The 16,170-nt window shown below is 58.2% G+C and overlaps 1 protein-coding gene across 6 annotated transcripts; it reads right to left on the bottom strand.

The window, feature by feature from the left end:
* Window positions 1-162: 162 nt before the first annotated feature.
* On the bottom strand, window positions 163-15,655 carry Ehbp1l1 (EH domain binding protein 1 like 1). Of its 6 annotated transcripts, none has more exons than XM_046445243.2 (19): window positions 15,275-15,655; window positions 12,544-12,601; window positions 12,241-12,336; window positions 11,849-11,902; window positions 11,579-11,757; window positions 11,359-11,501; window positions 10,750-10,818; window positions 10,503-10,665; window positions 8,200-10,345; window positions 7,568-7,725; window positions 7,440-7,488; window positions 6,308-6,994; window positions 2,736-2,805; window positions 2,562-2,617; window positions 2,341-2,464; window positions 1,965-2,064; window positions 973-1,046; window positions 779-893; window positions 163-683 (listed from the first exon to the last, which is right to left on the bottom strand). In XM_046445243.2, the coding sequence occupies exons 1-19, from the start codon at window positions 15,376-15,378 to the stop codon at window positions 584-586; spliced, it is 4,545 nt and encodes a 1,514-aa protein (XP_046301199.1). In that variant the 5' UTR covers window positions 15,379-15,655; the 3' UTR covers window positions 163-583. The 6 variants fall into 6 exon arrangements, with proteins under 6 accessions (XP_046301199.1, XP_046301202.1, XP_046301201.1 ...); XM_046445246.1 differs by having other exon boundaries at window positions 10,243-10,345; window positions 15,275-15,653; XM_046445245.1 differs by having other exon boundaries at window positions 10,225-10,345; window positions 15,275-15,653.
* Window positions 15,656-16,170: the final 515 nt, after the last annotated feature.

Here is a 16,170-nt window from a genome sequence, read left to right on the forward strand (position 1 = left end):
ACTCCAGTCATCATTCTTGAGAGGCCTGGTCATGCCTCAGTGTGTATCTGGGAGTCCCCAACCTGGTCTGCGGCGTTTAAGGTCGCAGAGACAACATCACCCTGAGCCCCTTTTCCGTTTGTCCCATCTCAAATTGTTCAGAGAAAGGTCCCACCCAGTGTGTCCTTGTCCTTGTCCAACTTTATTAGTCAAGAGAGAAACAGGAGGAGGGTGCGGTTGACAGTCCCCCGCCATCCCTCTCCCTCTCCCTCTTCCTCAGAGGCCTCCTGGGGGCCCTGCAATTGGGCAGATCTCTGTGAGGCGCCCCTGGAACCCCACGAACACGCGCACACACACTCATACCGACAAATAAATAACGTCCTGGCCGGCGCACAGCCCAGCAGCTCCGTCGGTCTGCCAGGGAGTCCAGCCGGCCGGTCCGATGCAGTGGCGCCAACAGCCCAGAGGCCATACGCCCCATCCCGAGGGCCGGGTTCTCCCCAGCACAGGCCGTGGGAGGCGAGCAAAGCTGCGGGCCGGGAGGCGGGAAGACCCGGAGGCTGGGGAGGCCGGGAGGCCGGGGAGGCCTGCCAGCCCGGGCGGCTCAGCTCAGTGCGCAGCGTTCGCGCCGGCTCAGCTGCCGGCTCAGCTTGCGGCGCCGCTGCTCCAGGCCGCGTGCCAGACGCTCGTCCTCCTCCAGGGCGCTGGCAGGGAAGAGGTTCAAGTCAGCCCAGCCTGGGCAGACCCGCGATCCACACCGGCGCCCTGGGTCCACTCCTGTTCCCCGGTCCCCACTCACATCCGCTCCTTGTGATCCAGGTCCCGGACCAGCTCGTCGCGCTGGTTCACCAGCGACACCAGCTCCTCCAGCAGGAGCTGCTCCCGGTGCTGCTGCGCCTCGGTTTTCTGCCAGTCTGAGGGCGGAGTAGCCTGAGTCAGGAGTGCCCCAGTGGCCCTGTCCTGCCTCCAGCCCCGTTCAGCCCTGTTTCCCACCTTCGATGGCCAGCATGGCCCGCAGCTCCCGGCTCAGCAGCTCAAACCTCCGCTCCAAGTCCTGCTCCTCGATGCTGGGAAGCAGGATGCAGGTCAGGTAAGGAAAGCGCACAGGGTGGGAGTGCCCAGGGCTCTGAGGGCTCTGTGGCCCCATCCCACCCCACCTGCTCCCTTAGCCCTCAGGCTGATCTCAAAAGCATACCCCAGTCCCCATGGAGAATTCCCTTTTGTTCTGACTGGTCTCCAATTATTGGATATTTATGCTGTCCACGCCCATTTTTAAAATAAGAAACAACCCAGAAGGTATGTGGATGGAAGTATTAGGCTAAACTTGTTCTGAAAAAGTTATCCAAAATGTTACTAGGTGTGGTGGTGCACACCTGTAACCCAGTGACTCAGGAAGTCGAGGCAGGAGGATTGGGAGTACAAAGCCAGCCTCAGCAACTTAGCCAAGGCTCTCAACCTAGTAAGACTCTATCTCAAATAAAATATAAAAAGGGCTGGGATATGGCTCAGTAGCACCCCAGGGCTCAATCCCTGGCACAAATAAATAAATAAATAAAAATTCCCCAATGCAAAAGGGAGGCAAAATCATCTCCACCATGGAGAATAATAGGGAGAGTTGCTTCTGACTCCACTTGGGAGCCTGCTCAGATCCCTCCAGGCCTGTTTTTCCTACTGAAAAGGCAGAGGGTCCCATTGGAGGACTTAGCTCTGTCCCTTCTGGGCCAAAATTTTCTCTGAGTCTTTGCTTTATCATTAATAAAAAGATATGCTCTTTATACAGGAAATAAGCACAAAAAATTAATACGATGACTGAACAATGGTTTTCAAACAGATTTTTCTTAGAAAGAAGAAAGCAGCAAATAGCTCTAACCAAAGTAGCTAAGAGTCCCTCTGCTCGTCCTCCCTACGCCAGCTGGGGGCAGAGCCTGAGCTGGTGGGGTCTGGGTTGGGGGGGCAGCAGGCCCGCTGCTGGGACTGGTACTCACAGCAGCTGCAGCTGATCCTGCCTTCGGATGAGAGCATTCTTCTTGTTGACCAGGGTGAACCACTCCTGGATCAGCATCTCCTCCTGCAGCCTGTTGGCACCTGAATTAGGCCAGGACAGTCACTGGACATCTGCCAGTCAGAGCAGCACAGCTGGGGGTTGGGGGAGGGGTTTGCTTCCTTGTGGCATCCCTGAAGTCTGAGCTGTGTGCCTCCAGCAAGCTGCTCCCCACTTAGGGCTCAGCATGCCCAGCTATAAAAAGGGATGATGACTCCAGCTGGGCCTACTCCCAGATCCTCCTAAGGCCCGAAGAAGCTGCAGGGCTGGTTAGATCTGGCGGTGTGTGTTGAGGAGTGGACCCCAGAGGCAAGCCCCACCTGACTCCATGAGGCTCCTCAGCTGCTTCTCCACCTCAGCAGCCCGCCCATCTATCTGCCTCTGCTCCTGTTCCAGGGCCTGCAGCTCTGCACAAACATACTGACTGGTGTCCTGGAAGCGTTGCTGGGGGTGGAAAGGAGATCAGGGAATAGGTGGGCTCAGTCCAAGCTCTGCCTAGGAAGTTCCCACCCACCAGTTTCCCCCATTTAGCCGTACATACCAGTCCAGCCTCCTCCCCTGGACTTGGGGGTAACTCCTCCAATGGGGTACTGCCACCTGTAGACAGAGACAGGCTAAGGCATCTCCAGCCAACACATGCCCCAGGAAATCCTCAGCCCAGGATTTGTGAGCTGCTGAGCTGAGCTGGGGGTCACCCCACCCCCAAACTACTCACCAGGGAGCTGCAGCAGGGCAGTGGCTGTGGGTGGGCCAGGGGTAGGGCTGGGGTCAGGACTTGGGCTTTCCTGTGGAAAAAAAGGGCCATTGAGGGTTGGGAGGGGTTCCCTGACAGCCCCAGCCTGGGCCAGCCAGCGCCTCTCACACAGAGGGAAAGCAGAGTCTGCTCTCCCACACCCTGCTACCCAGCACTTTCTACAGTTCCCAACCACCTTCTCTTGGGGAAAGTACCTCCTTAAGCAAAGGCCAGGCCTCCACTCCCAGCCCACGGTCCTGGCCCGTCCACACCAACCCTCCAAGCCTCCAAGTCCTCATTCCTGGGACTAGGGTGATTACCAACCCCTCCATGGAGCCCCCCCAGGCCACCTGACTCCTGTCACCCAGTGCTGGCACTCTCATCATGCCAGGGACCCTGGAAGTGACATTGAGCTGCCACGATGCAGCCCCATCTTTGGCTATAGGCCATCCTGAGCCAGCACCTCCATCTCCCAGCCAAAAGGGGGCACCCTCCCACCTTATTATCCGTTCCTACACCCAGAATCCAGGTTGGCTGGACCTAAAAATTTTACCCTGGAAGTCCAGGGTGCTGTATCTCACTCCTGATAGTCATCCTGCCGGGACTGTCAGCCCTGGGGGCTCCCACTTTAGCTCATCTGACATTCTAGTTCCTTGACAATGCTGCTCTGACCACCTTTCTGTTTCACAGGGTGGAGAGAAGGTATCCAGTCCCCTCACTGTTTGCCCCAGGTTGCAACCTCTCGGAAGCAGCCCAGGACATTTTTGGACAGGGTACCATCCTCTAAAACCTGGGTCAGTGGTGGCTTCCGCACCAGCCACCACTATGCCCTGCCTGCAACTCTACCCCCATGCCACAACTGAGAGGTCTTCCCAAAACCTTCATTGATGGCGTTATTCTCTTTGTACCTCTTCTCAGTCCTCAGCCTCACTGCCAAAGCCTGTGGGTGGCTCTAGCCTCAATTCCCCTACCATCCTGAGTCCCATGTAGATGCCACAGTGATGGACTTTCAGTTCCCTAAAAAGTACTCTCAGCCTGAAATGAGCCTCCATCTTAAATTGCCCTAAACCAACTGGACACCTTCATGACAGCTCAGCTTGCCTCCTGCTGAGGCCCCCTCAGGTTCCCACCTTCCTTTCTGCCTACCTCCTGAAGCCTGTCCTGGTCCCCAGTCTAGGCAGATGCTTCCTTCAAGGCCTTTCCCATGACAGCTTTGATCCTACCCACACTTTACCATGCTGTTGGCTATGCATGTCTCCCTGACCAAAGGGCTCTCCTTCAGATAGGGCTGGGCCCTATCATGCACCCGGGGTATACTAATTAATAATAATATCAAATAATAATTAATAATAACAAATATCTATCAAAAATTCGAGTTGGCACTGTAAAGCACATTACCTTGCTTTTTCATTTAGTTTACCTGACGACCTGGTGAAGTGGGGACCATTACCACCCTCACTTTACAGATAAGGAAACTGAGGGTCAGAGATGAAGCCCATATGAGACATGATCTGGGGTCCAGCGCTGTTTCACCCAAGACTTACTTCCAAGCTTGAACTCCCACTGGGATTTTTTTCTGTGTGTGTCCTTATATGTAAAATGGGGAGAAACCCCAGCTCCCTAGGACATAAAAGTTTCAGGGCTCCAGAATGGCATCTAGGGGAACACGGAGCTCCCTTTTTTACAGTACCCTAAGTAGTACCTGCAGGCTTCTTTTCAAAGGGCTTTCATACCTTTGTTTCTTGGCCCCAAGGAAAGAGCACACAGAGCTTAAATGTGTTTGCCCAGGATAGCACAGTGCATCCACAGAGCTGGGCCAGCAGGGGGCGCCACCTAAGAGCTCAGGTTCAGAACATAGGTTCATATTCTCGGCCTCTTCATCTTTCTGAGCTTTGATGTTCCAACGTGGAAAATGGGGTAGTTATACTTCCCTGGAATGGGCACTGTGAGGGGTCATGTGGCAGGCCAGCAATTAGGAGGGGGCTCAACCGACAAGGCAGGCAGAGGCAGGAAGAGGAGAAAGCCAACCACAGCAAGAAATGAGTTTACTCACGCCCGCGCTGATGGGAATTCCAATGCTTCTTCCTCATGTCTGACCCAAATTCCTCTTTCTATACCCTTAATGTGGCCCCTCCTCCAGGAAGCCTTGCAGGGCTGCACCAGAAACATCTGCTTTTCTCATGGAGTTGCTTCATCCCCACTCCAGCTTCTAGGTGCCACGGGGATTCCCAAGGGTGGGGCCAGGCAGAGCCACCTCCCTCTGTACATGTGGGGCACTGGGGATGGGGGCGACCAATGAGGAGGAGCCTTCCCCAGGCCCCTGGGTCATTATCTCCTGTGGGGCAAGCGCTAGAGGAGACCAAGGCTTGGAAGAACCAGATGCTGGGACAAGGTCCCAGAAGGATGTAGGCTAGAGCTTCCCCTTTAAGATTTAAAGAGCCACTGACACTCACCAGTTGGGCTAGAGGTGGCTGTGTCCCACTGATGCCTGCCTACCTTATCTCTGATGAGGGCCCTCTCAGGCTCCCCTTCACAGGCTCAACCCTGTGCCTCTGACCTGACACTTCAGCCCTCAGCCTGGCCTCACTACCATCTGCGGACCTTCTGGGAGATGACTGGCAGTTCTCTAAACAAGCCCTGAACTTGCCTGCTGCCCCGTTTTTGCTTGTGCAGGTTCCTTCTCTTAAGAGCCGCCCGTCCCATTTTTCACCTGGGAAAGCCCTCCTATCTTATCAACGAGCTCAAGGGCTGCTACTTCTTCCAGAAAGCCTTTTCTAATGCAGTCCCTTCCTTCTTCTGAACTCAAGGACTATTGGGCAGTTGCAGGCATGAAGTGGCCTGACAGAACTGCCCCTACTGTCATAGACCCCAGCTTCAAAGCCAGAGCCTGGACTTTAGTGACATGAGTCATTCAATGAGTCCCTGTTCTCTCCAGGACTGTCTCCCCTTGAGCACAGTGATGTAACACTCTGTGACATGACCAGAGACCTGCAGGGGGTGGGGGCTGGGACACAGGCCCCAGTAGGGTCTTCCACCTCCAACCTCCCATTCCAGAAGAAAAGGAACCTGGTCTCCAGCATCTGTTGTTACAGATCCAAGGTGGAGAATCTTAGGATTAAGAGGACCCCTTGAGGACAGACACCCTGCCCCAATTGTGCCTGCTAAGGGCCGCTTGCAGAGAAAGGCCTGAACTCTATAGTCCACAAAGCACTGTGCCCAGTGCTGACAATACAGAGCCTTCTGGAAACTTCCTACTACAGCCCATGGTTCCTCAAAATGGGTGACAAATATTAAAAACCGCTGGCATATATCCCAGGCAGGCAGCAAAGTCCAGGCCCACTGAGGGCCCGATGGGCCTTGGTTTAACAACGTCTCCGGATGAGGAAGGAATACCACACAAGGGTCCCTCTGATCAGAGGCCTTTCAGCATCCAGCTGAGTCCCGTTGCTCTTCAACTGCTGCCCTCGCAACCAGCTCTGTCCTTGGGGCCACTCAGGATCTTTCTTTGCCCAGCTCCTTACCACCTCAAGCTGCAGCGGAAGCGGGGCACTCACCGCAGCGACGGCTGCCGAAGCTCCCGCGGCTCCCGAGTCCGGGTCGTCCACCGAAAAGGAGTTGCTGTTCCGCAGCCGAGAGCGCCTCTTCTTCAGCAGGTCCGCGTCGCGTACGTGGGAGAAGGAGCCATGCGCTCTGGGCGGCGGCACGGGCCCGGCCTCGGCATTGATGGAAGACCGTCGCAGTCTCACACCGCCCGCACCACTCGCGCCACTCGGCCCCCCCGCCCCATTCACCAGCCCCTCCGCTAGGGGCACTGGGGACGGGGGCGACCGGGCTCCGGAGCCCTCCCCGGGGGTCCCTGCTGGGCGCGCTTCCCCTATGGCCTCGGTCTCTCCGTCCTTGGACGTGCAGACCGCGTCCACGCCCTTGGTGGCCGCTCGGTTCTCACGGCCAGTGGCCTCCTTGGGCTCCTTGGAAGCCTCAGCCCCGTGCTCGCGCAACCGCTGCGCCAGGCCGCTGGCATCCAGATCGTCGGGAGGACTCGCCTGGGCGCTGCCCACGCGGTATGTGCCGGCACCACCACCGCCCTCCAACTGCACCAGCTGCAGCTCCTGCCCGGTGCAGAAGGCACGGATCTGGCACAGGTATGTCATGACGATGAGCTTGTCGGGCACAGACAGCAGCACCATGTCAGCGGGCTCCAGCAGCCGCGACACGCCCAGGGCCGCGAAGCCATCGAAGGCCTAGGAAGGGTGCACTCAGGGTCAGCAGCCGTGGTAGCCACCGGCGTTACCCAGCAACTGCAGCCCAGGGCCAGCCCGCTCAGGGGGTCCCCCGAGTTGCAAGCCAGGGTTTGCCTAGCAACGCCTTCTACCTCCTGCGGAGGGAAATCTAGCAACAGCACCCCCCCCACCCCCACCCCCCGGCCAAAGCGTTACTTAGCAACTGCACTGTCCACCCCTGTTACCAAAAGGTGGTTTTGGAAAAAGGATCTGGGGGAAATAATGCTTTAAAAAAAACGCCAAAACAAACTAAATGAAACAATTTAATGACAAAAAAGGGTGACATAGGTCCAAAACCCACATTGGCGGGTCCCTGCAGCCCATAGATTCCCCAATTCTCAGGTCTTCAGCATCACTCTAGACCCTCATCCCCCCCCCCCCCCGCAGGCTCTCTCCCCCATCTCACCTGCTTGTTGTTCTGTTTGATGTTGAGCGGGTCAAGGGAGGCATAGTCACTGCAGAAAGAGTGCTGGTCAGAAGCTGGACTACTCTCCCTACAGGCTCCCCCAGTCATTGCCTGCCCCCCAAGCTCACATCTTGTCTGGGTAGAATCGGTGCAGAAGGGCACAGAAGGCCAAGCCGTTGCGCCAGGATGTGGTGAAGTTGGTGATGCGGACACCACGGTAGCCGGTGGTGACCTCTTGGCACCACTCCAGCAGGGACTGGCTGGAGCTGACCAGGGTAGGTGGTGCCTAAGGACAAAGAGGTGGGCTTAGGTGATGTGCATCTGGGACCTGTTCCCTCTGCCCTTTGGGAAGCTCAGGCTTGGCACAAAACAACCCCAGCTCTGAGTTTGCAGGGGTCTTCAGAGACCACTTAGCCAGAACCTTGGGGTCAGGTAAAAGGGTATCCAGCTTAAGGGTGTTATCTGCCAAGGTCACTTAAAAGGTCAGATGCCCCCAGGCAAGATCAGAGGTCACCAGCAGCCACATCTCAGTCAGCCCAGAAAACCAGCTTAGGCGTATCCAGCTCCATGCGACCCAGGGAAGACAGGGTGGGAGAGCCGGGACATCCTGAGGAAGGAAGGGATGAGGGGGCTCTTGAAGCTGAGCTCCCCATCCCATCCCATCTCAGTCCACCAGGTGGGTCCATGCAGAGCCGCCGTTCGCTCAGCCCCAGGTTAGTGAGAAGAAGCAGGCTGGGCCCTCGGCGGCCCCCATCCCTACCTGGCTGCCCGGCAGCCTCCTGTCCTCTTCAGGCTCCCCTGGGGAAGAGGCCCCCGAGGGCCTGGGCACCCCAGCCCCCGCCCCGCTGGCCACCTGCATTGAAATCAGACTGGCCTTTGGGAGGCTTCCCTCAGCTTCTTGCCCTTTCTTGGTTCCCAAGACCCCAACCTCTGCTTCCTGGGCCTCAAAAATAACAGATTTGCTCTCTGGGGGCTCTAAACTGACCATGTCTGCTTTCTGGGCCCCCCAAACCTCAGATTTGACCTCTGACAACCCCCAAACATGAGGCTCTACCCCTTGGGCCCTCAAAACTTTAGTCTCTTTTTCTCCCACTAAAACCTCTACCCCTACTTCCTGGTACCTTAAAACTCTTTGTTTAGTACCTGGAGCCCTTAAATCCTCCTTTTTCAGAGCTCCCCAGACCCTAGTATCTGCCTCCTGGACCTCCAAATTCTCAGTCTGTGTCTCCCCAGGCTCTGGAACTGTAGTTTCCATACTCTGCATCTCAGCCTCTGCCACTTCAGCCATAGGCCCTGAGACCCCAGAGTGCTCCACCTCTGTCTCCTGGGCCCTGGCTATCTCAGCTTCTAACCCTTGGACCCCTGAACCCCCAGCTACTATCTCCTGGATCCCTAACATCTCAGCTTCTGCTGTCCCAGTATCAATCCTCAGAACCCCTGAACCTCCTACCTCTGTCTCCTGGGTCCCCAATATCTCAGCATGTGCTGCCTCAGTTTCTATCACTGAAACCTCTAAATCTCCTACCTCTGTCTCCTGGGAACCCCCTGCAATCTCAGGTTGTATCCTTGGGGCCCTTGAACCCCTAGGTGCTACCTCTTGGATCCCTGACATCTCAGCCTCTGCTGTCCTAGTCTCAACCCCTGGGATCCCCCAAACCCCCAACTTTGTATCCTGGGCTCCTAATATCTCAGATTTGGCCACCTCAACTGCTATTCTTGGAACCTCTGAACTGTCAGTTGCTATTTCCTGGGCCTCCAATATTTTAGCTTCTGCCTCCCCAGCCTCTGTCTCTGGTATCTTAGAACTTCCTCTCCCCATATCTAGGATCCCTAATATCTCAGATTCTGCCATCTCAGCTTCTATCCTCAGCAACCCAGAACATTCAGGTATCTCCTGAGTCCTTGATACCTCCAACTCGGCTGTCCCAGCAGCCTCTACGTCCAGGACCCCTGATCTTCCTGCCTCTGTTGCCTGGGCCTCCAATACCTCAGCTTCTGCTCTACGAGTTTCCTTCACTGGGAACACTGACCTGCTTGTGCCTGTCTTCTGAGTCTTCAATTCCTCCCACTCTGCTAGCCCACCCTCTGTTCCCAGGACCCTTGACTGGTCAGATTCTTCCTCCCAGACCCTCAGATCCCTAGATATTGCCCCCTGGTCAGCTGATGATGGGGCCCCCTGAAACCTGCTCACCTGGGGCCTGGTGCTTGCTGCTCCGGCAGAGGGGCCCTGCTGCAGGGCTGTCCTCCCAACACCAGGGGCTCTGCCCCTCACCTCTGCACCCTCTCTCTCCTGGCCTACAGCAGTCCTGGCCCCCCCGAGGTCACTGAGATGTCCAGAGTGTTCTACAAGCTCTACTAGAGGTGGCTTCAGGCCTGCAGTCGTCTCTTCATGGGCTCTGAACCCCATCTTCCCCTGAGAGCCCCTTGGAGGAGCCTCAGGAGTTACCCTAAAACATGCCTCAGGCATCAGCCCTGTTGCCTCTGGTCCCTTCTTGGCTAGAAGACTCACCTTTGATCTCTGCTCAGCATCCTTTCTACTGAATTCTGACCTCTCTTCAGCCTTCCCAGCTGTGACTCCTGCCCTTTGTGCAGTGTCCACCCCACTAGCCTCTGGTCTTTCCCCACTGTCCCCCTCTTCAACTTTGGGTCTCTGCATCCCCAAGCTATCTCTGGGACCTTGGTCCTCAATGTCTGGGCCTGGCCTGGCTCCCTGGGCCTTTGTCCCTTCCTGGGGGCTTATCCAGGTCTGGGTCTCCCCAGAAGAACCCACTCCTGCTTGGGGAACCTCTGAAGCACTGGGGACCTCATCAGCCCCTTTGGGGGTCGGGGGCCGGGGAGCTTCAGAGCCTTTCCGGAGCCGAGGGGCTGGGGTAGGGGCCGTGTCCTGGCCTGGCTGCCTCGAGGACCTGAGGAGAGAGCAGGAAAGGGTGTTGGGGGGCTCATGCAGGCCCCATTCTCATGTCTACCCCATCCTTCAGCCTACTGGGGCACTGGCGAGGCAGGGCAGGAGGAGAGGACTGCTCCCAGGAGGACGGGGCAGGGGAGGCTGGTTCCAGAGCTCACCTTGACTCTGGTGGGGTTCCCGGGGGCCTTGGGGCCTCAGGCCCCACCTGGCCCCCAGCTGCAGAAGCTGGTTCTGACCCCTGGCCCCGGGAGGCCCCAGTTGCAGGTGCAGGGGCACTCACGGGGGCTGGGCTGATATCCTCAGCACTAGAAGGACTGGCAGCTGGAGAGGAAGGGAGGAGCCACTGAGGCCTAGGACCTGTAACTTGGGGTTCAGTCCTCACCCCATCCCAACCCAGGGCCTCACCTGCCTGCCGGGGTTGTACTTGGCCTTCATCTTCCTCCTCACAAAGTGTCTTCAGCTCCCGAGAGGTATCTGGCATGGGGAGTTCAATGAGCCCAGGGCAGGCCTGCAGGTCACACCCCCTCCCCCAACTAGAGAACAGGGCCTACCTGGGAAACACCCCAGCCTCAGGGCACCGCCCAGGCCTGCGAGAAGAGACAGGCCCTCAGATGCAGAGAGAGAGAAAGAGAGAGAGGAAGGAGAAAGAAAACCACAGGGGCAGACAGACAAAAAGCCTTAATGAGCAGAAGAGAGGGACAGGTGGTGAGGGGTGGAGAGATTGGACTGCAGCCCGGCGCAGCTCTGGGCCTCTGACCGGGCTTCTCAGGTCAGGCACAGTCCAGGCAGGCACCCACCAACCCGGGGCTAAGAGGGCCAGGGGCAGGGGAAGCCATCCTACAGGACTCAGTCAGACCAATGCTATAGGGCAGAATCCATTTAGAACAAACAGGGCTTCCACCTCTGGGCATGCACAAGCTGGCCCCACCCCAGCACAGTCAGCGGCTTGTAGCCTAGGTACCCCCAATGCTCCTAGGCTTTGGCAGTCTCAGCCTTGGCAGGCTGTGAGCCCACCTGGCTGGGGGCCTCGAGCCCGGGCCTCAGGGGCCCCTGGGCCATTAGCCTCATCCTCGTCACTTTCAGCAAAGTCGTCCAAGTTGCCCACATCACTAGGCTTCACGCTCATGAGGCTGGCCAAGCTCTGCATGTCATCATCCCTGGGGGTGAGAGGTCAGGGATGAGGGCTGGGGCCAGAGATCACAGGCCAGGGCCAGGAGGGCAAGTGGGCACTCACGTGGCGCGGCCCTCCCGCAGTAGCACCCCCGAGAGAGTTAGCCTCAGCTCAGCCTGCACCACCTTCACAGACTTGGGCTTCAACAGCAGCCGCAGCGGGGCCTGGGCTGGAACAGGCCCTGCATGACGGGCCAGGTCCACCTCGGCTGTGGCCAGCACTTTCCGCTGCCCCTTGGACTCCTGTGGGAGGGGGTGGAATGGAGCAAGGAGCACCCATGCTGCCCTCAGATCCCCCGGACCCCAGCCCTCTCCATCCCACCCCAGCACTCACGTTCTCAATAATAAATGTCCACTCTTTGGCCTCATACTGGTCCACGTGGGGGTCCTGGGAACAAGGGCATGAGTGAGTACAGGGCTGCAGAGAGGGCAGCAGAAGAGCCTCAGCTGCCTCAGGAGCTGCGAGGCCTTCACGCCTGTGGGCCTGCAGCCTGCTCCTCTGCTCCCCAATGCCAGCTGCCCCTCTTCCTGCAGGTGTGGCAAATGCCGACTCCTCCAAGAACTCCCGGGCCACCCACGTGGAGTAGTGCAACCCCCGCACCAGAAATTCTGGGCATCTCCCCTCTATTCTTTTTCACTGGATGAACAACCCACCAGGGGCCCCATGGCTGCCCAGCTCGGCAATCCCTTGCCTGCTCCTGTCCATGCCAGAGGCTGGAGACTCACCCTGTACAGGGTCACGGAGATGTCCACGTTCTCAGGCACCATCCACACCACGGTGCCCCGGTATGGGTTCTGGATACCTGGCTGCCAGCTATGGGCCTAAAAGGGACAGTGTGAGTCCTCCCCTGCACTCACCTCTTTCTCCCTCACCCCCATTCCCTTCTCTCCAAACTTGACCCTACCTTCCTCTCCCCTGTGCATCCTGGTCTGACCTGGAACCCCACTCCAGTTCCCCATCAGCTGCAACCAGCCTCCCACTCCACCCGGTAGGCCCTGTCCCCAACCTGCAACCACACTGTCCCCCACCTTGGAGCAGATGCGACGATTCCGCCGGGTCCACACCACCACCAGCTTATCCGGCTGCCTGAGGGAGGGAGCGAAGGAGGGGGCTCAGTCAGGCCCACCCAGCCTCCTCATCTCGTCTTCCTTCTCTTCTCCACCTCCTTCAGGGTCCTCCTTCAGCACTTGTCCCTTTCCCCCAGGAGAGGGCATGGGCAGCCCCTTATCTGGGGCCACAGGGTGAGGGTGGGGCTGCTGAGGAAGGGTGGAGTCCAGGCCAAGGGCAAAGGCCCAGACAACATGGACCAGCAACAAGAATGTGGAAAGAGGAGAGGCATGTGCATGCCTGTAATCCCAGCCACTCAGGAGGCCGAGGCAGGAGGATCACAAGTTTGAGGCCAGCCTCAGCAACTGAGCAAGGCCCTCAGAAACTTAGCAAAATGCTGTCTCAAAATAAAAAGGACTGGGGATGTAGCTTAGTAGTAAAAGGTACCCCTGAGTTCCATCTCCAGTGCTAACAAGAAGAAAGGGAAAGCAGAGACAGACATAAAAGACAGATGGACACAAACACGCACGCGCACACATGCACACACACACACACACACACTCAGAGACACAAGCAGAGACAAAGTCTCAGAGTAAAAATAGTCCGTTCACTCACAAATTATTTGTGAAGTACCCACTCACTGCCCATTATGAACCCAGCCCAGTTTGGGGAACAGAGAGGAAAAAAGGAAAGGCAAGACCTCTCTGGGCTAAGGACAAGGGAAGTGGGAGGCAAGAAGGAAAAGAAACGGCAAACTAACTTCAGGGGGTTGTGGGAGAGCCAGGAGGGGGATGTCTGAGCAGAGGTGAGTTGGGGAGGGGTGGGTCATTTGGGGTTCTCTAGCAAGAGGGCTCCAGGCAGAGGGGAAGGCAAGTGCAAGGGAGGGAGAGGGCCGGGGAGAGGGTGGGAGCGAGCCACAGACACGGGGGCCTGCCCCCGAGCCCTAGATCCTAGCTTTGCAGAAAGATGATGTCAGTGTAGCCTAGTCAGGGAAGACTTCCGGAAGGTCTGGGCCAACTCAGGAGATACAGGGATGTGTGGAGGCCAAGACAAAAGGAGGCATGAAGCCCAGGGCCTAGTTCCACACATGGAGCTGACGTGGCTGGGCCTGAGGGAGAGGGCCTGATGGAGTTAGTGTCCAACTGCTGCCAAGGATGAGGATGGTTGAGGGAAAATCAGGTAAAGGAACCCAACAGCACTCCTTGCCTGTCCCTAGCCCCATGCCACGATGCTCGGGTTTGGCCCACTCACTGCCCCTCCTAGGCCAAGCCCGGATAAATAGCTCTCCTATTAACCCCTGAGGATGCTGTGGCCCAAAGGGGTCAACCAAGTAAGATCCCACAGCTGAGCCCCGAGCCCTCTGGCCCAGAGCTAAGCTCTCTTCCCTAACCCCAAACTGCAGGCAATAGCCAAGCAAAGATAGCCACAGGCCTTCCCAGAAAGGGGAAGCAAAACACGGGGTGCCTAGGGAGGGCGGGGGCCTGGTTGGCAGCCTGACTCAGGCCAGGCACACCCTCCCAGGGAGCTCCAACCTGGGCAGGGGCAGCTTCCTGTCCTGGTCTCCAGACTAAGAAACCCAGAAGGCCCTACCCACTGCCTGTGACTCAGCCGCATTGACACTGCCTGCACCCCTGGCCTGCTGTCCAGGACAATGCTCAGCGTCCCCCTGGCCTCACCCAGGATGCTAAGGCAAAAGCCAGAGGTCAGAGTTCAAGTGCTAGCTCTGTGGTGTGTTACCCGAGTCAGGCCCTATCCTCTCTGGGCTTCTGCCAAGTGAAGGGCTCAGTGTGAGCAAGACCTGAGACATATATCAGTTGCCTCAGGCACCCCAGCCTTTGCTCACTCCCCTCCCCTTAGACCCCATGGTTTCTTCCTGCCCCAGCCCTTACCCTTGGGAACCTAAATTTAGCCCCACTGGGCTGGGCCCTGAGGCCCCCACAGCTGTGCCCTAATCCAGCCAAGGGAAGCTGACACCAGGGAGCTCGTATATTTAGGGTGTGACGCAGGGGCCGGCAGCTGCCAGTGGGGACAATTGAACCAGATGCCCCTGGCCCTTTTGGCAGTCTAGGACAGGGCCTGCACCCTCACTCTACTACCTGGCCCTCTGCAGGTCCTCTACTGCAGACCCCCCAAACCTCCTAGGTCCTGAGGCCCCTTTAAGCTGCTCCCCGCCTCCCTCCTCATCCCTCCAAGTGCTCAGTTTCCCCTTTTAAGGACATTGTGAAGACATTTCCAGCCTCCCAGAGCCCACTCTGGCTAAAGGGGAGGGGTGTCCTCTGGGCAGGGCTTGAGAGGGGGACAACATCTTTGTTCCAAGCTGGACTAAGGTCCATGAGGTTTCTGCCCCAGCTCTGGCCACCTGTAGACCTTAAAACTTCCAACTTTCCAGTGCCGGCCTTACCATCTCTCTGGCCCCAACCCCCCCAACCTCCCTCCCGAAGCCCTGACCACAGCTGATGAAATTGTGGGCACAGACAGATGCTCAGGCTTCCAAGCCCTGACCCCAGCCCCAAGAAGGTTCCCACACCCCCAACTCTAGGGGTTCCACAAGTTGCAAGGCACTTCTGAGACCCTCAGTCTGCCACCCCAGGCTCAAGCTGGGATGGAACCCTTTGGCTATTGGGCTGGCGGGCAGAGTTCTCTCAGGCTCAAACCGCCTGATGGCGTCCCAGCCAATCTTGGAATGGTCCCTCAGGCCTCCCTCCCACTCACCATTTTTTGGTGCACTCCAACACCAGCTCGTGGTAACAGGCCACAAACTGGAACTTGGCGGCCCTCTTGCCCACGCGCTGCAGACGTTTCCACACAGAGGTCATGGCCCCCTCCGCTCCTGCTGCCCACTTCTCAGGCCCAGGTTTCCCGCTGGCCTGCGATCACTGGCCGTGCCCGGGTACCCATGGTGTCCGGGGCTCCTATCCGCGTTGCCCGCCCCGTCCGTGCGGAAGTATATGAGGCTCGGACGCCGGGCTGCTGTCCCCGCCGCCGCCCGGTGGTCTGGCTGAGTCGGCGGGGTGGTCTGAGGCGCGTCGGGCTGGCCGGAGAGCGGAGCGGCTAGCGCGCCGTTTCCTGGAGCCGCACCCCCGTCGGAGGGCGGGCGGGGCCCGGGCGCGGGGCGGGAGCCGGGGCAGGAGAGCGGGGGGCGGAGCGACCCGGCTTCCGGGGCCTCGAGCCGCGACCCGCGCGCGGGGGGCGGCGGTAGGGGGTGGGAGGTGGTGACATGCTACTGTAGTGCCCGTTTGGTGCGCGCAGAGGCGGCGTGGACGCGCGGTCCGGATGGAAGCGCGTGGTCCCGGACAGCGGGCAACTGGCAACTTCGTGCCGCCCTGGAGGAGTGCTGTCCCAGCCGCCTCCCTTCCTGCTTGCTGCCCTTTCTTACTCGTGACCCCATTTCACAGGCTAGGAAAAGAGAGACTCAAAAAGGGGAAGAGACTTGCTCAGGGTCTTCCTGATAGTCTGGGCCAGATTCAAATGTTCTCAACTCTGGCATGGCCGCCATCCATGCCTTAACCAGAGCAGGAAGGAGCAAGCGGAATTAGGGACTAACCTTGGTGCCCTATCAGTGGGCAGCACCCATCCCCCAGTCTCTCAGAACCTGACTCCTCAGCTGT

The sequence above is a fragment of the Marmota monax genome, unplaced genomic scaffold (genome assembly GCF_021218885.2).
Source record: "Marmota monax isolate L192 unplaced genomic scaffold, Marmota_monax_Labrador192_F-V1.1 WCK01_AAM20220418_F8-fsc00038, whole genome shotgun sequence".
Classification (NCBI taxonomy): Eukaryota; Metazoa; Chordata; class Mammalia; order Rodentia; family Sciuridae; genus Marmota; species Marmota monax.

Bases quoted from the DNA above. Each gene is read 5' to 3' on its own strand.
- Ehbp1l1 (XM_046445243.2), bottom strand. From the start codon at position 15,378: ATGACCTCTGTGTGGAAACGTCTGCAGCGCGTGGGCAAGAGGGCCGCC. The intron at 11,502-11,578 runs GTGAGTGCCCAC...TCTCACCCCCAG, and splicing joins CTGCGGGAGGGCCGCGCCAC to GGATGATGACATGCAGAGCT. The intron at 10,819-11,358 runs GTGGGCTCACAG...TCCCCATGCCAG, and splicing joins GGCTCGAGGCCCCCAGCCAG to ATACCTCTCGGGAGCTGAAG.